Genomic DNA, 22,694 nt, shown 5'->3' with positions numbered 1-22,694 from the left:
CTCAGACCTTCCTTAAATGAAATACATCAACTCTCTTTTCTCTGTATTCTCTACTCACTATTCCTATGCAACTGGAAAGAATCAAAGTTCTCATCAAAATATGCATTTTGGCTCTGAGTTTTTCAGATCTAAAACAACAAATTAACTATCATCCCATGTAATATGAAATGTTTAGACAACTTGAATGAATACATTGTAATGATACTAGTACATTTCATGGGTGGTAGTGGTCTGATAAGTATATGAAATATTTTAATACACAGCTGTTTTCTTCTTTGGTTAGTACACATCTGCCTCCACAGGATAGCAGTGCTTTCCTGGCTCCAAAATTAGCACTTTTACCTCTGCTACTAAAACAAGTTTTTATAAACCTTAATTGTACATCAAAGGTGTATGTGCACATTTTGAGTCAGAGGGTTACCTTGATATTTTAGCTGTTAGGGTATTTGTAACTTGTCTCAAACAGAGAAATTTCAAATAGTAAAATTTAGCTCACTATTATTTCAGGTAAAAATCAAAAAGTATCCTTTTTTGATATTAAAAAATATATCTAGGGATATACAAGAAACATATTCTTAGACAAATATTTCTAAGACATTTGTCACAATGTTTAACCATGAAATGTTTACCATTTCTCCTTTTAAAGTATTTTTTAAGAGTAGTTTGTATTGCTGCTCTACTAGCTACAGATACCTAATTTAATATTCTTTGGTAATTTTGCCAAAAAATAATGTTGCAAAGAACTTTTCATTTGATGGCAAGAAAATTCATATTTAGAGAAATCAAAATGGACTAAAAAACGTTTGAGAAATATCACTTCGTTCACTTACAAGGTAAAACTCCAACTTCATAGAGCAGGGGTAATTTTGTTTTCCATAGGATATTTGGTAACATCTGGAATCATTTTTGGTTGTCACAACTGGGGAAGGAGGTGGTCCTGGCATTTACTATAGAGACTGGGGCTGCTAAACATAGTGCCATGTGCAGGACAGTTTCCCACAACAAAGAATTATCAAGTCCCAAATGTCAGTAGTGCCAGTGTTGAGCAACCTTGTTATCAAGGATGGCAGAGAGGAAGCCTGCCACCACTGCATAGGGGCCGACAGTAGAAAATGAGACTTCAGATTATTTCTCACAGCACAGCAAACAGCATTAGCGTCAGCATAGTTGCTCTGGTTCCCTGTCCTCAAGTCTCACAGGGCGATGTCATGGGTCCGTATAAATGCTAAGCACGGAGTGGGTTGTGCCACAGATGAGGAACCCACGGCGTGGGCATCAGCACCTTTTGAGCAAACAGCCAACAATATCGCAAATAGAAAGTTTTCAAGTCCCCCTATCTTGTTACGCAGTAGTTGCCCTGTGGTCACCTTGATTTAGCTGCCTGTGAGACCAGCTATAGAAACTATTCAGTATCAGAAGACAGACAAGCCTTACAGTTCGGTACCCTCAGCAGTGAAGTTCAGGGAGACTCCAGGTCCACTGGGGACTGCCTCTCCCAATACCCATAATTAAAACCCTGCAAATAAGCACACGTCATAATAAAGACTCACTTATCTCTATTGTACATGAAGATTTTACATATAATCACCTCAAAAATGTTCCATATAAGTACTTTTAAATTCATAGGGGAAAATATGGTTCATTTAAGTTGTTTTTCTTCTATATAACCCATAATATCCCTGTTACTCCTTTTCTGATATTCTTTTTGTCATCCCTTGAACACTCTGGGTGTGGCCCCACCTCCAGGCATTGGAATGTGATGTTCCTTGTGTCTGGAACACTATTCCATCAGATGTCCCCTTGCCTCTCTCCTTTACCTCTTAGAGGTCTTTGCTTACAGGCTACCTCCTTAGACCTTGCTGGTCACCTCATCTAAAATTGTGCATCTATGCAAATTTCCCACCCAAATCCTTACTGCCTTTAGCTGGTTACTTTTTCTCCTTTGTACTTATCCTAGGTATATTTTGTTTGTTTGTTTTTTGTCTTGCTATAAGAATGTAAGCTTCAAGGTGTCAGAGGTTTTTGTTTGTTTGTTCATTGATAGAGCCTTAGGGCTTAGAACGGTGCCTGGCATATAGTAGCTATGCAATGAATATTCATTGAATGGATGAATGGGGCCTTTTATTTGGCTGTCATTACTTTAAAAATAGTAATTAAACTGATTAAACGAAACCAAAAATGATTAAAGGTTGATTCTTTTTTATTCTAAAATAAGGAGCAATAAGTTCAATCATTATTATTATTTTTTGATTATCTTGTTACTTTGGTATTTATTGAAATTTTTCTGATAATGAGCTTCCCTGATGACTTTCCAGGAATCTTAAAAAATTTTACATATTCCCATAATTCATTTGAACTTATGTAACATTTTTAATTAAAAAAATATGATTTTTAGTTAATACCTGCAAAATATCCCTGTCTTAAACTTTGCCAGGCTTTCTGAATTAACATCTCATTTTTGTGCACAGCTTCATACCATGTTTTTCTTGCACAGTTGCATAACTACCTTGAATGATTTTATACTATATACTTATTTAGATAAATTATTCTGCACTAATTTTCTTTATGAATTTGCTGTGGAATTGCAAGGATTCACTTAGCATACTGCCCCAAACTTGTTAGAAAATATAGTATTAATATCACTTTTTAACTATCTCCCTTTTTCCTACAGATTATGCCACAGTTAACCTTTGACATCTTCTTTATATTACAAATAATGCATTTCCAAAACCAGTCATTCATTTATTTGATTGCATTTATAAAATTTAATTTTGAACTACTTTTATTGAGTTTGGTGGAAAAATTGCAAAATAGTACAGAGAGGTTTTGATATCCCTCACACAGTTTTTCCTAATAGTAATGTCTTACAGAACAATACCACAATTATCAAAACCAGAAAATTAATGTTGATACAGTTACCACTAAAGAACTTAATCAAATTTCACCAGTTTTTCCATTATGAATTTAGTAGTTATATTTTCTCAGTCTCATGTATTCTGTAACAGCATCTCAGTTTTTCCTTATATTTTATTTTAATATTTGACTTCCCTCATATACACATTTGTTGAATCTCTACATTGTCAGCCATCTAATCTATTTTGGTAAGAAATTAAAGCTATAATTTATTGAGAATAATAATTTTGATTGGAAGGTTGTTAAAAGATCCTTCACTTCAGTAATCTTGCTCATCTCCACTCCCCCTCTTTTACATCCTACTTTTTCCTTCTAATAAATCATCGCTTATGTTAACTTTCTTTGACTTTTGCTTCTGTTTATAATTGTTCTTTGTACAATGCTAGAGATCCAACTTTAAAGTAGATAGGCACATTGGAACATGAGTCATATTTCCAGACTTACTGTATTGACTACTAACTAAAAATGGGTTCTTGTGAATCACTTTACTTTCCAGGGCTTTTTTCATGATTTGTAGAATCTAGACGTTGGACTTTATGATTCTTTAGCTTCCTTTTATCTCTAAAATACTGACCTTAGAACTGGGTCCCTGCCTAGTTTTATTATTACATTTTCCCCTGATTCGCTGCTTCAGTTTTGTAAGACTACCTGTGGACCAAAGAAGGGTGTGACTGTATGCATTTTCTTAGATACTTATATAAAGTTTTTGTGAGATAAATTACTATTAAGGACTTGACTTCCTTTATCACATTTACCTGTTATCCACACATGAATTTTGCCTATCATTTTCCCTCTGGGTACTAATGAGGGTCTGAAACAAGTATACTTTTGATAATTTAGTATGTTAAGCTAAGGTCCAGGAGGATGGTCAGATGAGTTGACACATTTGTTCTTTGTCATGGTAATTATAAATGTAATGAAGATGTATAGCCTCTGACTTTTAAACTCAACTTGAAATTTAATTATCACTATCTTTCACTAAACATGATGCCTAAGCAAAGCATGTGCTACCTTGTTTTCTTTTCAAAGTTCAGTAAAAATTATCAATTGAAGTGATACACCTATTTGAATGTTTAAATAAGTGCAAAAATATGAAACGTATTAGAAAATATAGCTAAAAAAGTCATTTTTATGAAATTAAATTGCTCAAGTGACTTCTAATAGAGTTGCCTTTTCATCTAATGTGAAAGAGATGGAGTAATTTAGTATTAGTGCAATAAGTTTCAAAGTATTCTTTTTTTGTTATAAATTTATTTATTTTTGGCTGCATTGGGTCTTTGTTGCTGTGTGCAGGCTTTCTCTAGTTGCAGCGAGCAGGGGCTACTCTTCGTTGCCGTGCGCGGGCTTCTCATTGTGGTGGCTTCTCTTGTTGCGGAGCATGGGCTCTAGGCATGTGGGCTTCAGTAGTTGTGGCTCATGGGCTCTAGAGCACAGGCTCAGTAGTTGTGGCGCACGGGCTTAGTTGCTCCGCAGCATGTGGGATCTTCCTGGGCCAGGGCTTGAACCCATTTCCCCTGCATTGGCAGGTGGATTCTTAACCACTGTACCACCAGGGAAGTCCAATTTCAAAGTATTTTATTTTTATAAATTATAACCTACTTCATAGGACTGAAAGGAATATTCAAGAATATCTGTGATACTTTGTGTTCAGAAGTTGAAGTGATTTTTGCTCAGTTCTCTCGTTAAGTAGGCCAAATTGGGTAGTAAAAGGGCATGAATGGAAATTCCTTTCTCTCTTCCCATTCACAATGAAGACTCATATTTTGCATTCTTTATGAGATGGTTAGTCAGGTATGGCCACAACATGAGACAGTGGAGAGGGTTCAGAAAAACAAAGTTTGTTATATTTACAGGTCCCAGAAACAGAAGGCACACCACACCACAGAGGACCACATAGGAGACACACCAGGGTGGTCACTGAGTGGTCACAGGGCAAAAGACAGAAATGAAGGGAAACCAGTAGGCCACAGGCTTTACTGGAGTTTCTGTGGGAAAGGCAAGGCAGGGAAAGATAAACAGTTTAGGATTGTCTAGTTTGAATAATTCCATTGGGCTTTAAACGATAAATCTGGTCGCTATTGGCATGGTGCCTGGCCCTGGGATGATTAGGCAGAGGAATATTGCCTCCTGTAGAGACCAGGTAGAGGAGGTATGGCTCTGGAGTGGTTAGGTTGCACATCAAAGGCAAGTTCTTGGCTGTGCCCTTTGCTATCTTTAGTAATTGGCTATCTCCAGGAGAGGTAGTCTCCCCCCAGCTAGAAAGGTTTTTTAAAGATGTCAAAACATCATAATATGCAGAAAATAAAAACATTAAAAATATTTACAATACAACTGGGATATTATCTAGAAATTTGTCGTGGAATATTGTAAAATGAGCTATATACTCATTCCATAACTGTGGGGACTTTCTTAAACTGGAAGCTACTCTGGCTTGCATGGTATATACGTTGCAATGTTTCATCTGGAAACAATGAATGTGAAGAGTGCCCTTCTGCCCAGAGCATTCAACAGAATCATTTCTGGATTGCAGGCATGGCAGTGGTGTATTAGTCAGGGTTCTCTGGAGAAACAGAACCAATAGGATGTGTACATAAAGAAAGAGAAACAGAGCTATATATTTAAATAATTACCTCACATGATTGTGGAGAATAGCAAGTCCAAAATCTATGGGGTAGAGTGACAGGCTGTAGACCCAGGGAAAAGTTGATGATATTGCAGCTCGAATCCAAAGACAGTGTAGAAGCCAAATTCCCTCTTCCTTAGGGGATCTCAGTCTACTTTCTCTTAAAACTTTCAACTCATTGGATGAGATCAACCCACATTATGGAGAGTAATCTACTCTACTCCAATTGTACTGATTTAAATGTTAATATCATCTAATAATACCTTCACAGCAATATCTGGACTGATGTTTAACTGAATATCTGTGTACCACAGCCTAGCCAAATTGACTCATAAAATTAGTTCATCACACCTGGCTAGCTGAACAATATGCTTTAAGGTGTGATAGTGTAAACAGAGAATTCCCATAAGGGCAATAGCCTGGAACCCAGACATGATTTTTATTTATGGTCATATTCATATACTTCTTACTGTATCATCTGCATTATTAAAGACATAAATTGTGACTTTTTAGGATTTCTTTTCTTGGGAGACACTTCTCCATGGATCCCTCACATTTCTGTATGTCTTAGAGTGAGGCACCGTTTGCGTTTTGTTCTGAGGTATCCTAACAAGGGTGTTTGCATAGAAGAGAGACTTGGAAGAAGAGGTAGAGTATCCATCAGGTGCAGATAAGCAGGCCTGCTTATCGCCTATTAGAAAATGTTTGGGTTTTCTAAATTTGGAATTCTTCTCCTGCAGTGCAATCAACTGTGTGTGAAGGCATCCATATGGGCCCATCCCAGCTGTCCCCAGGGGACTTTGGACTAAAGGGACACCAGTCTGCTGATGGCCATGCTGCTTGCTGTGCCATAAGTAATAAAGACTTCTCTATCTGTCCTACAAGTTTTGTGTCATCCGCCATTATCCATGAAACAGTGCCAGGCTAACTTGTTAGCTTGAAAGTAGGGTAAAATCTCAGCTCTTAACAGTTCTTGAAATGTTTCATTTTACTCATCACTTTAGATTACTGTATTGGTAACTATGATGCATACTGTGGCACTCTCTTTTTTCTTACATATGTTCATCACTGCATCAAAGATGCCATATCCGAATGTCCTAGAGAGACCACCAGTATCACCCTCTCCCCAAACTGAAACTGAAAACACGCTTTTGATAATAGAAGGAAACCACTATGTTTTAATATATTCTGTTCATCTGAAAAACAAGACCCTTATATGCACTTTACATATCTCTTTGACGAAAACAGCAAAGTATTTTGTTCTCATTGAGAGTAACTTGTGTATTCACCCTCCCCGACCTAATAAATGAACTGAGGAAGGACTTGGAATGAAAATGAGGATGAGACCATCAGCCTCAGCTAGCCACTGGGGACAGATGATGTAGAAAACTTTAGTCTGGCCAAGTACTCCTGTAACCTTATGAGGTAGAAAATTCAGCAGGCAACTTTACTGCCACACTATTAATTAAATGACCTTCATTCACACATGTCAGATACATCGCCTCAGGCCTTATTGAGATGCACAAAGAGAATTTGAATTAATTGAACTGTAGGAATATGAGGCAGGAGAGTTGTCCAAGCACTGACTCTGAGGCAGGGTAAGGTATCCCTGGCCCTGGACGTATCTACATGCATAGGGCACTTCCAGTTATTTAAGGCATGTGGTCATACTCTGAACTCATGCAAACACTTTTGGAATACTTCATTCCGACTCAGAAAAATAATGTTCATACTAAGGACAGAAGAACTTGGATACATTGGAAAAATAGAGGCACTGTGTTTTTATAATGGCAATTATGGGGTGTAATTTCCAGTTAATTCCTTATGATTCCTTAATCAAATTCTGTTGCAAAGCATCAAGGCATGCATTAATCTGGAGATCTGGTTTATGCACCTTAAGGAAACTAAGGCCACTGCTCACATCCTTGGCCATTTAATTTTTTTTTTTTTTAATCTTGGACCCATTTTTAAAAGTTGAAGATCTTATTTTAAATATAAAAACTTTAATCCTCTTCTGTTTCATAAAGGTATAGTATCTAAAAATCAGATCTGTAATGATGTTTTCATTTTATTTTATTTTATTTTTTTTATTTTATTTTTTTTTTATGTTTTCATTTTAGAAATAAGTTTTCCAACCTCTGTTTCAAATGCTTGTTTTATCTAATCCTAGATATTAAATTACTTTAAATAGCTTTCTGTTTTATTTATTTTAAATCCACATAATTATTCTTATTAATTTATATAAATTTTATTATCTCTTATTCATCCACATTTCATTAATGGTAGGTATCAACTGTAGGAAATAACAATGCTACCATCAAGAATTTTTCACTTCAGTGAAAAAAATCTAGCTTTGATGAGATGTTTTTCTAGAGCACTATTTATATATTCTGTCCATTTATAAAAGTTATTCTTGATGTACTAGAACAATGTTTACAAAGAAAAAGTAATGGAAATTTTAATAATTTGAGTCAAAATAATATGTTAACCTTAAGTATTCACAGAATAAATGAAAAAGTCTGTTTTTAATCTGAATTATATGGATAAATGTGTCATTTCTTCACTTAAAAAGCAACATATAGACATAATCTTAATCTAAAAAGATTACAGGAAACCATTATTTACCAGAATTTTTCTCTTTTTTTTTTGAAAAAGTACAAGCACGTTGAGTTCTTGCCTCTCAATTAATGAAAATGGGTATCTAGTGAAACGTAAGGGAGATTTTGACCAGATTTTAAAAAAAAGTCATACTCTTTGTTTGCTTTCGTTATGTAAAAATAATAATGATGATGATGTAATGAACATTGATTTTAGAATGTAGAATACTTCAACTCTACCCAAAGGTATCAAAGCAATCTACTCTAGCAAGTTTCTCTTTAACAAACAACTTTCTTGCATTTGATCAGTCATGTGTTTCCTTGAGCTAGTGATTAGTATCTCTGTAGTTACCTATGTTTGTTTGGAAGTTCAGTGCCATAAACCTTCATATGTTATTGATCACCTAGTTGAAGGATTTTGGTCATAGAGATCCTGATAGTCAATCTCAGGGAGGCCCCATCCAAAACCTGTTGAGTGAAAAATTAAGTGTACATAAAACCAATGCTCTATATGTCTTAGTGTTTCATCTAAGTCATAAGTTAAAGGAAGATGTCAAATTATATAGAGCCAGAGTATTTTCCTTACCAATGTATATTTGTTGGGAAAGGGATTCATTGATTCTTCAGGCTTTGTCCTACAAGTATAAGAGAGGAAGTTTCTCCATGTCTGGTTAAAGATAGCCTAAAAAAATTCCCAAGATGCACATAAGACTCATTTTTGAGTTTTTGTTTTTGTTTTTTTTTAAATTTTCATCCATCCACATCCTTTCCAGAACAGAAAAACAAAACAAAGCACACACACACACACACACACACACACACACACACACAAATAATGTTATAAAACATTCTAGGCTAATTGATTCATTGCTGTCTCAACAGATAGGTAGCTAAAGAGAAGATTATAATAATACTATTAGTAATAATACTCATAGCAACATTTATGTAGTATTTATTATGTGCCAAACATTATTTTCAAGAGTTTTATATATTCATTTAATCCTCAAAACAATCCTATGAGTTAAACAGTATCATTACACCAATCTTAAAGATCAGGTGTAACTCGCTCAGAGTTATAGAGCCTAGGAAGTGTGGTTCTAGAACTTGTGATCCTAATCACTACTTCATGCTATTCAAACATTTCATTTTTCAAAGACAAAACAAATGAACCAATTAGAGACAGGATCCTCCCAAGTTCTGCTTTTTAGAATTCCATTCCATCCCACTCTATTTATTCACAACTGACTCTGCATATCCTATTTCTAATTAAATTTGGCCACCAGTTAAAATGTAAGGAAATATTACTGAAAAATTACTTTAAAAGATAAAAATGTAAGGTCTATTCCTATCAAAAGAGCCAGGATTTATATATGTATGTATGTATGTATGTATGTATATTATTTTTAATCCTGATGAATTTATAAAAATTAACATGTTGAGAATTTACAATATTACAGGCAGTATGCTAAGTATTTTACATGCAGTAGCTAATTTACCTCTTGTTTAATCATCCTACAGAGTAGCTGCTATTATTATCATCACTTTTTAAATGGAGAAATTAAGGATCAGAGTGACTGAGTTACTTACCCAAGTGTCAGAAACAGAATTTCAATCAAATAATACTACAGCTGCTTCATATGAAAAAGAAAAAACTATTAAGTCAAATGTCAAAAGAGAATGTTTTAGAAATGAGAAGGTTATTGAGGAAGAAAGTTTCCATGCTGGGTTAGATTTCAGGTGTAATATAACTTTTGAAAACCCACAACAAGACAAAAACCAGCCACAGACTATGATAAATAGAAAAGAGTAAATAGCTACTCTCTTTCCATTATGCCAGAGCAGGAAAGTGCTCAGTAAAATTAAGTGTCAATAAAGTAAAGACAAAAATGAAACTTTTTTCTAAGCATAGGCACAATTAACCTGTGAAAATTACTCATATTGGTTGGTAATGAAGCAGATAGCTTAGTGAAATTGAGAACATATCTGATTCACTATAATCAGATTTTCAGTTAGATCAAATCACACACTGTATTAGTCATCCTGAGTTAGGGCACATGCTGATTAGCAGAAAGGGTCACAAAAGAAAATTTTATTTTTTCCAAGGCCAGAGGGCCATGGTTAAAGAATATGATAATAGTCAATGTTTATGACATCTGCGTATGAGGGAAAATGTCATGTAGATTTCCCAGTAGCATGTGAATGTTCATCTCTGTGTCTGATGTACTACTACCTGTTGTTGTGTCTAGTAAGTGCCAGTTCTCTACCTCACACCCAGGAGGAAAAGAGACAGAGGCTTTCCTGGTTTTGAAAGAAGTTCACAGTAATTTCTCGTGCAATAGAGGGATAGAATTATACTTAGGATGTTGTGTACAGTTTGGAGGATGGTTTACAAGATGGCAAAAAGTGAGGAAAAGACTCACCATAGGAACAGTGCAGTTATAAAAATCTCTAGGTTGGGGATCCTCTGACTTGGATTTTATCCCTATTCTACCACTGCTTATGTGGTAATAAACTATAAGCCTTCATTCTTAAGTGTTAGAGTTTCCCCTTCTGTAAAGATTTGAATTAGGGGAGCGCATATGATTATATATTTACAGTATTCCTTTGAATTATAACTGCCTGTATCTTAGAGGAGCCTGTAATAGCGTCCTTTTTAAAGTAAGTCTAGAACATACAGAAATATTTTAGTGTTTCTTTGAGATTCACTGTTCATGCAGTTCCATGATAAAAGCCTAGTCTGGGCTTTCAAAGGTGTGCTTCTGCTGGACCTGTTCAACTCTTGGCAAAAGGGCCTTCATATTATTTTGGTTATTCAGATTACATATTACATGTTTGAACATGCTTACTTTTAGAACGTATTACTAGATCATGTTACTTGATTTTTCTTCTGAACAGTCTATGAAACTGTATTTTTACTCTGAGAACTTATCTTTCACCATTTCTTTTTCTCATCACTTATATTTTCCTGTTTTTCTGCAGATCACTGTTTCAAATAAAATATCTCAAGAGAGGGCCTGGCATTCAAAACAAAATTGAAAAATATTCTATGGGATGATATTTGCAAAAATCACACTATAAAGGATTTATAGATCAGAATGTATTCCTTTTAAAATTATACTTTTTATTAAGTAGAAGGTAAGTAGTGGACACTAATGTAAAATTTCTTTCTTTCTTGTTTTTGGTTTTTGCAGATCTGGATAATGTGGAGGGCATTGCTGTGGACTGGATTGGAAATAACCTTTACTGGACAAATGATGGCCATAGGAAGACCATTAATGTGGCTAGGCTGGAAAAGGCTTCTCAGAGTCGGAAGACTCTCCTAGAGGGAGAAATGTCCCATCCCAGAGGGATTGTGGTGGATCCTGTTAATGGGTATGCAATATTTGATCAGCTTTATATAAGGAAAATTATATTAGATAAATTTGGTTTTTACATATTTAGTATTAGTAAGTTTTATTTAAATCCACATGTGCATTCACACATGAATGGCCTCACTGGGAAAAGTTATTCATTTAATGATTATCTCTCCTAGAGAATGTGCTAAATAAACATGTCAAGATACATTGAACTGAAATAAACAGATTATTTGTATAGAGAATATATTTACTTGGTTTATTCAGACAAGCACCATAATTCTCCATTTTAGACAGCCTGACACCAAGATAAATAATCAATTCAACCAGCAAATCAATCAATTTAATTTTTTAAATTAAAGACTACTGAAGTTTAAAGTATTCAAAACATAGCAAGTTTCCTCTTTTTGTACAGTTACTGTGGGCCAGGCATTTTGTTAAATAGATTACCATGACCTATGTTGTGATTCTGCACAATAATACTTTGAATTAGTTGCTGTTCTCATTCTTGTTTTACAAAGAAGAAATTTGTAATGGACCTGCAAAAGACCATTTGATTATTAAGAACCTGGATAGATATTTAAATCCAAGCAACCTGTCTCCAAGACTTTACTCAGAGCCACTATACTCCACTACTTTTTTTTTTTTTTTTTAACATCTTCTTGGAGTATAATTGCTTTACAGTGGGTGTGTTAGTTTCTGCTTTATAACAAAGTGAATCAGTTATACATATGTCCCCATATCTCTTCCCTCTTGCATCTCCCTCCCTCCCACCCTCCCTATCCCATCCCTCTAGGTGGTCACAAAGCACCGAGCTGATCTCCCTGTGCTATGCGGCTGCTTCCCACTAGCTATCTGTTTTATGTTTGGTAGTGTATATATGTCCATGCCACTCTCCACTACTTTTTACTAGTCTAGGTTGGTAACTGTATTTTTGGACATAACCATAGTTTCCATATAGTGACATCATTTTATAGTATGTGCTACTTGTTTCAGGATGGATTATTTTGTGCAATTTTTGAGAATATGTTTTCCTTTGATTGTTATTCATAGCTATTACCTGAACACAAGCAATAATGTGCATATAGAAATATTAAAGAAATGTGAAAATTCCTAATAGAATCTCAGAATTAAATGAGTGGATTGCATATTCTACATGTACAGTTGTTGTATGTGGTTTTTATCCCCTCCGGGGCTTATATTTCACTGTTTCAAAATGGCACCACAAAATTAATATTTTTATACCTTACTATTGCATAGAAAAAAAAATACTTAATTGAATAAGAAGCACATGACTCCCTTATAAACTGAGATCACCAGATTGCAGTTCCTAAAATTGTTTGTATTGAGAATAGCTCCAAATACAATCAGGGTGCTTCTTTCCAGGCTGACCTAATCAGTGGATGAACTCATTGCATGTTTTTTGTAAGGCATAATTATAAAGTAATTTTAGTGATTTTATGTGTGGATTCTTTAAATTTCTATTTTATTCCTGGACTTTTAAACCAAGTCATCTATTTGACCTTTAAACCGAGGCAATCTTAATTTTTAGAGAAAATATTTATTCCACGCTGTCTAAATCTCCGTGAAGCAAGATATTTCAAATATATCTTAAAACAACATCTTACTTCTCAGTATTCTGTTAGAGGAAAATATTTTCCGATAGAGTCAAAGGGTCTTTGAGGTGCTTGGGGAGATGACATAAATGTGCAGGTCATAGAATTAGATGATTTGGAAGAAAATTTAGGGGCCACTAGACCCATCTCTCTCTTCAAATTCAGGAATCCACTTCAACACTTCCCTAAGAGGCAGGCATCCAATTTAGATTTGAAACCCACAGCATCTACATAGTTCAAAGTATCTGGGGACAAATCTGATTGATATGACATTTTTTCTTTTTATTAAGGCATCCCTATAGTACTTATCTCCCAACTAATCCTATATTTGCCTCTGATGTTGCAAAGAATGACTCTTCTACTTCTTCCATCAGATTTTTAAATATTATAGAATACTGCTATTATGCACCAACCTGAAAAAAAAAAACGCATGTGTGTACATATATATGTGGATATGTGTGTGTAGGTATACGTATATACACATGTGTATATATGTATATATGCACATATTTTCCCCTAACAATACACAATGTCCAGAGCTCTGATTACGTATACAGTGGTTAACAAAGCAGGCATAGCCTTTACCCTCATGAAGCATCTTGTGTCATCTGAAAAGTAGGGAATGGGCAGATGCATCAATAAATAAGTACCAGATGAACAACGAATGTAATTTCTAGAGACCAAAGTGATGGAGTCAGACAAACAGGTTGATGTGAAGGCGACTGACAGAAACCTGTTTTAATAGGTTTGCTGAAAGGCCTCTTTAAGGAGGCATCATTTAAGCTGAGACTTAATTGTAAAGGAGGAACCAGCCATGGAGAGTGAGGAAAAGAGTTCAGATAAAGAAAATTGAACAACTGAAATCTTAAGTTGGGCAAAAGCTTTTCTGTCAGAGGAACTGAAATGAAGACGGGCTGGATTATAGATGGCAAATGGGAAAGTGACTGAGGATGCAATTGGAAAAGAATGCAGGGCCTCGCCCACTACCATGAGAGATTTGTACTTTGTCTTCAGTGTAAATGTAAAATAGAGAATTGATATAGTCAGATTTATGTTAAAAAAAAACAACAACTAATCTTACTATTCTGTGGAGAATGGATTGGAAGGGAGTAGAAGTAGAAATGGAACCATGTGAATTTAATTGTCCAAATAATCATTTGACCCTAATATAAGTTTTTTAAAAGTGAAGAAGAAAGTTTAGTTTGGAAAACTCCATTTAAAATAGCATAATATAACTTTAATCAAAACATTTTTTGTAAAAACCTGGTTCATTGACATTTTTCTACCATAATACCTTTTTGCAGCTGTACACAGGAAAGCATCACAGATTTTCTATGCCATAATAGCCTATTAACAAAAAGTACTCTTCAGAGCTATGGTTTTATCAAAAGCGTCATAACCAATTATAGAAATCAGTAAAGGGTAATTTTTCATTTATTTATTTATTAAAATATATTATTGAGTGACTACCATATAGATCAATAGAAATCAGTAAGACAGTGATTGTCTTCAAGGAGTTTATAATCTGGTGTGCTTGGTGTACACACACACACACACACACACACCACACACACTTTACCTATAAAATAAAATAGAATGAAATACATGCTCTTTGGGAATTCACTGATGTTTTTAATTCAGAATTGAACTTTAGAGGATGGATAGAATTTCCAAATGAATAGGGTCCCAGGGACTTGGGGTGTGCAGTCATAAGGTTAGTCAATGTACTCTGAAGGGACAGTATGAATAATTGTTAGAGGCGAGGAAGCTAATGGCAGTTTTGAGGTGGGATGAGTTCATTAAGGCTAGAGCAGGGGACATTCGAAGGAACATAGCAGGAGGTGAGACTAGAAATATGCAGAAATCTTCAATGCTGTAAATAAAAGTTTTGACTTATTTTGCTGACATCAGAGTAATTGGAAGGTTTTGAGGATAAAAATCAAATTTTTTAATTCATGATTTAGGAAGACAAGTGAAAGCCATATGATAGCTCTATGAAAGACAATCCGTTGGGAGTTCCCTTTGAAAAGTGATGAAAGACAGACTGTAGCATTTGTAATAGCAACAGAAAAGTGGGACCTGAGAAAACAGACAGGAAAGAATAGGATTGGCAGGCCTCAAAAATTGTTGAAATGGGGATAAACCTGGAGGAGGAATCAATTATGGTGGACTGTTCCTCAAGGTGATAGCTACAGACGAACTCCCTCCTTTGCAATCATTTCAAATCTCATAATTTACATCAATAACTTAGAAATCGACAGCTCCAGTTCTGATTTCTCAAAACATTATCTCCGAGAAAAGATGCGTCCAAAGCTAAGTGCATATTTCCCTCCAAACAGGATTTTCTATATCCCTCTCTCAATTAAGAGTACCACATCTTCTAGTTAACGGCTAGATATTATGTCATCGACTCAATCAAGTTTTTTAAAAGTTATTTCACTTCCATGGCAGAAAATCTTAAGGATTTAAAAATTTCTGGGATTGACCCACCAGATAATACAATTTATATTGGGGGCATGATTAATATCAACAAAGCCAAGCTTAGTGCTACAGAGTACAAACATGAACGATAAATATTCCCTGCCCTCAATTACTTGAATTTTTAATTGGAATTATCAGACATGCAACGCCATCAAATTCAATACATGGCATAAATGCAATAAATTCTATAAAATAACTAACAACTATCACTAGGAAACAAAAGAATGAGCTAATTTTGACAGAAAAGCTAGGGGCAGACTTCATTGAGAAATTGTATTTGAACAGGGCTTGAAAAATAGAGGTACAATTTTTCTTGTCATGGTAGAAGACCAGCTTAACCTAATTTTTATTTGGTGAATACCCCAAGTCCCACCTACAAAAATATTTATGTTTTCTCCTGCTTATTTCATAGGTTGCATTTCCTATTTTGTATGTTTATGAATCATCATATTTGATAATAATTATAAGGCTTTCACAATATATCAATAACTTTTAATCAGCTGAGTTGATGATCACATATCTGGTCTCCATCAGATTGGCATCACTTATTTAAAATTTGTTTTTCTTATATTTTGTTTGACTAAAAATAGTCTCAGGTAGTGGATTGGATCACAAACAATTCTGTCTTCAAATAACAACACATAAAATATGTTTAGAATATCCAGAATTATCTCCTGTGTGTGTGTGTTTACATGGACATATATGTGTGATTCGGGTTAGAGAGTCACAGAAAAAAAGTGTTGCTATTATCAAGAGGAAAAGCTAGAGGGAAAGATAATTGCAATTTAACAAGTTATAAATTAGCAACAACAATACAACTGCATTGATTAACTGTGTTTAAGATTTCAGAAATGGTATCAAGAGAGATGAAAAAGTTGTTATTTCTCTTTTACATAGCTGATTTATATAGTTGAAGTAGTTTTGCCTAACTAGCACAGGATTCGAGCAAATGGAATGAATCTTCTGTTTATTCTTAATTTGTCCCAGTAATAAACCCACTCGAAGAACGGGCATGATACAAGATAAGCATAGTACCATGTTTATTTCTAGGATTAGAATGTATTTGGACTTATTAAAATTCACCAATCTAAATATACTTCCTCAAGTCTAAAAAGGCATATCAACATAATTGTAAACTGTTCAGAGAATTTAAAAAGAGCTTAATTGGCATAAAAGAATGGCTGGTGTGTCACCTCCTCAGCTGTCCCAAATCTGCCTGTTTAGATCACAGTAGGATTTTTAGTCATGGATACAGATTTGTCCCAAATTACCTCAGAAATTCTTTAGGGTTCATAACAGATGGGAGGCAGAGGATCTAATAAGGGTACTTCCAGGGTTAGCAGCTTAGAAAACTTTGAAGCTTTGTAAAGTCATATATGAGGTGACTGAATTAAAGCCTACACTTTAATTAGTAACTCAGGAACTTTCACATGACCCTAAGACAACACATGTGGAGGGTTTTAACCTTATTCATGAGGCAGTTGGAACATTAGCTCAAGGCCCCTTCTTCCACTGTTATAGCTTACACAAAAGATTTGTTTTTAAAGGCAGATGCTTTTGTTTGAGATGGAAATTAAAGCTCAAAATCTCAAGGTCAGTCAGCCTACTGTTATTAAACTTACGTGCAGCTCAATCATCTTCTGTGGGTTTTAGGGTAATAATAAGCAGCAATAAAGCATAGATAATTTGCATCAGGAAGACAAATTAGACCTGGCCAAACAAACCCAGTATGACTGTGCCCTTTAGAACAGAGACAATCCAACTGCCTGCCTTAAAAAAAAATAAATAATTTATATGAGATTAAATAAAGTCTGGAGTAGATCATTAACTGTGCTCTCATTCTCATGCCAGTTAATCTGCTTTTTAAACACATAATTGATTATATGTTTTATCAAATGGACATTTAAAAATTGTTAGTAATGCCTCAAGAATCATTTCCCAAACTTTTGGTACCAACACCAAAGAGAATCAGTATTTGGCACTTGCTGTTAGGTTAATTAATAAAAGAGGCCAGTAAGTGCCGTAGTGGTGGTCGTGGGTTTTCTGAAATGTGTCTAATTGGCTCCACTGAACAAATCTTACCTTCCCTGAGTGCTTCGCAGCTGCCTCCTCTGGGCAGGTCAGCATTTAGGTAGGAGAACAAATCAGAATGTAACTACATTTTATGGAGGCGCCAAATCTCAGGAAGTGTCTGTCTATATGGTGGCTGGTTGAAATGACACGCGTGTGCTCTTGTTCTTAATGTCTTAGTTGGATGTATTGGACAGACTGGGAGGAAGATGAAATAGATGACAGCGTGGGAAGGATTGAGAAGGCCTGGATGGATGGCTTCAATCGGCAGATTTTTGTGACTTCAAAGATGCTGTGGCCAAACGGCTTAACTCTGGACTTTCACACCCACACATTATACTGGTGTGATGCCTATTATGATCATATTGAAAAAGTGTTTTTGAATGGAACTCACAGGAAGGTAAAAGACAAATGCTGCTGTTTTAACCCACAGGCTTCTGTCACAGAGCCTTGTTGTGTTGTGTTAAAAATACTTTCAAGTTTATTTTTACCCCTCTGCCAGTAGTCTCTGTGGGGTGGCTGAAGGAGGCTGAGCATTAAGTAGTGCAGCTGGCACTTGCCTCCGGGAGACCAGGCCCAGCTCACTGTGGCATGCCAGGATTTGTGGGATTTTTCAGAGAAGCTCTCAGCATATCAGAGCTGTTTGAAAATGCAGTTTTTCTACATTACTGATGTTTGCTAGGACCAAGCACCCCAACTCGGTTCAAATATCTTCAATATTTGCACCTGAAATGTAACCTATGTATTATGACAAAGTAATTAGAATTCATTTATTCAAATAAAGAACTTCATGACATTGGAACTAAAACACAAGAGTGGACTGAACTTCAAGCTTATGGGTGTGAATAAATATTAACATCTTCTTGCCTCTTTTGGTAGAATCGTCGCAAAATGATTTTGCATTTCTTCAGTGAGATTGAGAATGAAGTTGACTGTGTTGGCAAAATATCACCTCTGTATTCTGTCTTATAATCACCTAAGCACATATAACATTATGAACTGGCTTTGACTATTTAGAAAAATGGAATATGAGAAATTACCAAAACGCTTCCTTTGACAATACACTTTCTTCTTTTTTGGAAAGGAAGATTGCACAATTGGCCAAGCCCATTTATTAAGTATTCTCTTTGAGAAATATAATGTACTAATCAGTTAAGACCATTTCAGTTGTTGGTTAACTCTAACAGTGAGTGCTTTAAATGTCTTTCCCCAAATAAGTAAAATTGATTTACATTTAACCTAATGTCGCATACTTAAGGGGTGTTAAAATAATATTTATGATCCCTTTGAAGATGTTGATATGTACACAATATACATAGCACTTTATTAGCCAGCATATTTTAGCCTACATGGAAGTGAGCAAAGAAAAATAAGAAACTGTCTCAATTATTCAACATATGAAAATTTGGTATGAAGAGTTCAGATAAAAGGAACAAAATTTCAGTTTCTAACCCTATATTATTTGGATAACTTGCTCAATCCTCTCATATTAGATGAATTGAGTCCAAAAGGCTATTTCATATTGTATACAGTATCATTTTACAAATTGTGAAAGACGAAAAAGTATTATTATTATGGGAGGTATGATTCCTATTCTCTTCTACAACCCTACATGCAAAACAGAACTTATCACAGGATTGCTCCACTGTGTAGTTTAAACAACCACAAAATACACGGGAATGTAAAGAATATATCAAGACAAGCAGAATTAAAATTAGCCAGGAGTCTTGTATATCTGTTTACTACGAATAAGTGTTTCTATGTTCAAAATTAAAATTTTACCTTCCTCCCTGTCATTGCCTAGATTTCTTCAGTTTGCATGAATCCAACTGACTAGAGGGGTTCCTTCCACTCCCAGTGTTGTTAGACCATGTTGTATCCCTTGGCTATTGGATGAGCAATACTGCAATATACATAATGCCACTAATTACTCAGATCAATTTCTGTGCCAGAATATGATACCGGAGTATCATAAAGAAAAGAGATAGGGAAGAGTATCAGGCAAGGTCATTTTAATGTTTGCATTTCTTGACCATATGTATAATGCCATGTATGAGAGAATTGAAATGGATGAAATGTAAATGGTCTCCTTCAAATAACATGTCCTAAAAACAGAAAAATATGCTCACATTGTGAAATCCATTTTTCAAATACACTGAAAGAAACTAAGTTATTAGTTAGATCATTATCTGTTCTACTTATTTGAATATCAGCTTCTCTGAATATTTGGTTATGTTTCTAAAGGTCAGGTCTGATTTTTCACAGTGTGTTTATATTTTACAGATTGTTTACAGTGGGAAAGAGTTGAACCATCCTTTTGGACTGTCACATCATGGGAATTATGTGTTCTGGACTGATTATATGAATGGTTCCATTTTTCAACTAGATTTGATAACGAATGAAGTGACATTACTGAGGCGTGAAAGACCACCCCTGTTTGGGCTTCAGATTTATGATCCTGAAAAGCAACAAGGTATTAAAAACCAGATAAAATTGCTTCTGAGTTTCACATATAATAATACTTCAAGAAGTTGCATAAAGACTTTATTTTGACAGTGTTGCTGAAGTTTTATGATAAAAGGTGTCTAGTCACTCCAGAGTCACTCAAATCTTAGACTTTGTTACCATAAAAATTTATTATTTATTGTTCAAAATATCCTGAGTGAGTAACTCTGGGAATTCTATTTAAGTGAAGTTCAAGGTTTTCTCCAAATACTTCCTTTTTCATGTCATCTTCACTGAAAAAGGCTGTTATTTAAAGTAAAAAATCCTCCATGTTTTCAAAGAGTCAGTATTGTGAGCAGTGGAAAAACTTTCAGTGTGAAAGGAACATTATGGGAAAATGTTAAAAAATACATTATACAAGGAAAAGAGTATTTTTTAAAGTATCTTAGTATATTTATCTGATTAATTTCATATACATTTAAGGAACATTTAATTATTTTAGATGTTATGAAAGTGAAATAATCTACCATGATATTCGTGTCTTATTAAAATCAGATAATATCCTTGTATCTTTTTATCTACATGAGTTATTAATATTTATTAGGCCATCCACAAACAGCATGACTCAGAATTTAGGTAACAAACAAAAAAAAAGTTTAGTGAATTATGTGGTAGATTTTTGGTTATGAATCTAAATAGTCACTGTTCCTTTTTTTAATACGGATATCCTTGCGAAAATTTAATGAACATTAAATTTTTTCAGCGTGTATGTTGTCAGTAGGAAGTTACCTAAGAACAAGAGTTTTTCTGAAGATATTTCGGCTTAATCAGAGATTTTAAAAGCAAAGTATCTTATTCAAGGGCTTCACTTTTTTCTACTGTATTGAAATTGCCTCACTGGGATAGAAATGCAATTTTATAAAATAATGGAAGTACATAAACTAAGAAGTTCCAATAGCTAATAAAAGATAAAATTGTCTTTAAAAAGAATAAAAATTAATTATTTGAGATAGTATAAGTTATAGTTGTGGACAAGAAATGAAGAATAGAGGCAGTTGCCTGGATAGATCAAATGGTGATATTTTCTATTCACGTCAGCTGCCCCACCACAATCGTAGTTTCTCTAAGATGAACTGGAGACAACATTATGAAGAGCAACAACCTTCCTCACCTGCTGCAGGCTCTTGTTTGCAGGACTGCTCTTCCCTCTAATTTTACGGTCACTAGTTTTCTGGATTTCATTATACTAATTTTCTGGATTTCATTATACTGTATATCAGTATACAATCACATTTCCTGTGTCCATTTTCTTTAAAAATTGTTCATCTTGAATGTCGTCGCTGAACTCCCCTCTGCCAAATTGCAGGACATTTTCACAGTCTTCATGTTCTTTAAAATTCTAGTTGCTTTAAAGAGTTCATTGATAAAATGCAACACATGGGATGAGAAATGCCTTGACTTACTGTAAAATGGACTTGCCCTTGGATACAAGTCCTAACATTTTCTTCATCTGAAAATCAGGACCCACCATGAAAGATTTAACAAAGAGATGTTTTCTTTATAAAATTCTTGTAAGGATTATGTACATATTTGTTATATAAGAGCAAGACTTAGAACAGTGCCTGGCACACATTTTATATTAATCAATTTACCCCTACCATTTCTTCATCAAGAGTCATATATTTTTGAGTTTCCTTCCATATAAACATTTTAAATAAATATCCAAAGGAGTAGTGTGTCAAAAACATAGCAACAAAGGGCATGCCTCTGATAGGAATATGAGGAATGTATTCCTATATTCATGAAGAATATATCTGGGGTCTCAGACAGTGCCATTGACATAATTGTTCAGTGCTATCCCTTGGATGGATGAGGTTCTTTTAAAAATGCCTATTGATTTCTATGATACATATGAGAAATCCAAGAGTAAGGCAGATGTAGCCATTCTCCTCAGAAGGCAAAGAGCCAGGGATAAACTGGGATTCCAATTCAAGTTTGTCTGACCACAAAGTAGCTTTATATGATTAATTTATGTAGCTGTTTTTATTTATGAAAATTATATAACTATTATACATTTAGATAGGAGAAAGGAACATGTGTTTTTTTGTCATTGTAGTTTTATCATTAATAAATTTTGCATTCAGTTAAACTTTTTTTTAATAGAAAGAGTCCCTTGACTACCTTTATAGAACCCAGGATTCAAAGATCTTAGATTACAAAGCAGTGGTATAACAGATACACCTTTAAATAAATATATCTTTAAATAATCTACCTTGAAATGCAAAGTATGTAGACAGAGTTTATATGTATTCTTACTCACATACAAACAAGGAAATCCACTTTATCTTGTTACAACAGATATATCTACTCTCACATTTGTACCTTGTTTCTACACCCACAAATGACTGTTTCTGTCATTCAACTTGTTAACTAGAAGTTTCATTCATTCAGTTATTAATCAATTCAGCTAATGATTATCAAACACACAGTCTGTGGCAGCCACTCTAAGGGGCAGAATAATCCTACTTCTCCAAAATATAAAATTGGGGAAAAAAAGACAATGTTTTTGGCCCTGACAGACGCTATCTTTAACTTA

At 34.6% G+C, this 22,694-nt stretch overlaps 1 protein-coding gene across 1 annotated transcript in view; it reads left to right on the top strand.

Annotated features, from left to right (window-relative positions):
• Positions 1 to 22,694, top strand: part of LRP1B (LDL receptor related protein 1B) — a 1,532,882-nt gene that overhangs the window by 731,386 nt on the left and 778,802 nt on the right. Inside the window, exons 11-13 of the mRNA XM_059927092.1 lie at positions 11,325 to 11,505; positions 17,834 to 18,053; positions 19,937 to 20,126. Coding sequence (XP_059783075.1) covers positions 11,325 to 11,505; positions 17,834 to 18,053; positions 19,937 to 20,126 — 591 coding nt within the window. The remainder of the gene's footprint in view (positions 1 to 11,324; positions 11,506 to 17,833; positions 18,054 to 19,936; positions 20,127 to 22,694) is intronic.

The sequence above is a fragment of the Balaenoptera ricei genome, chromosome 7 (genome assembly GCF_028023285.1).
Source record: "Balaenoptera ricei isolate mBalRic1 chromosome 7, mBalRic1.hap2, whole genome shotgun sequence".
Lineage (NCBI taxonomy): Eukaryota > Metazoa > Chordata > Mammalia > Artiodactyla > Balaenopteridae > Balaenoptera > Balaenoptera ricei.
The sequence above is the reverse complement of the archived record's forward strand: the minus strand, read 5'-3'. Positions and strand labels throughout refer to the sequence as shown.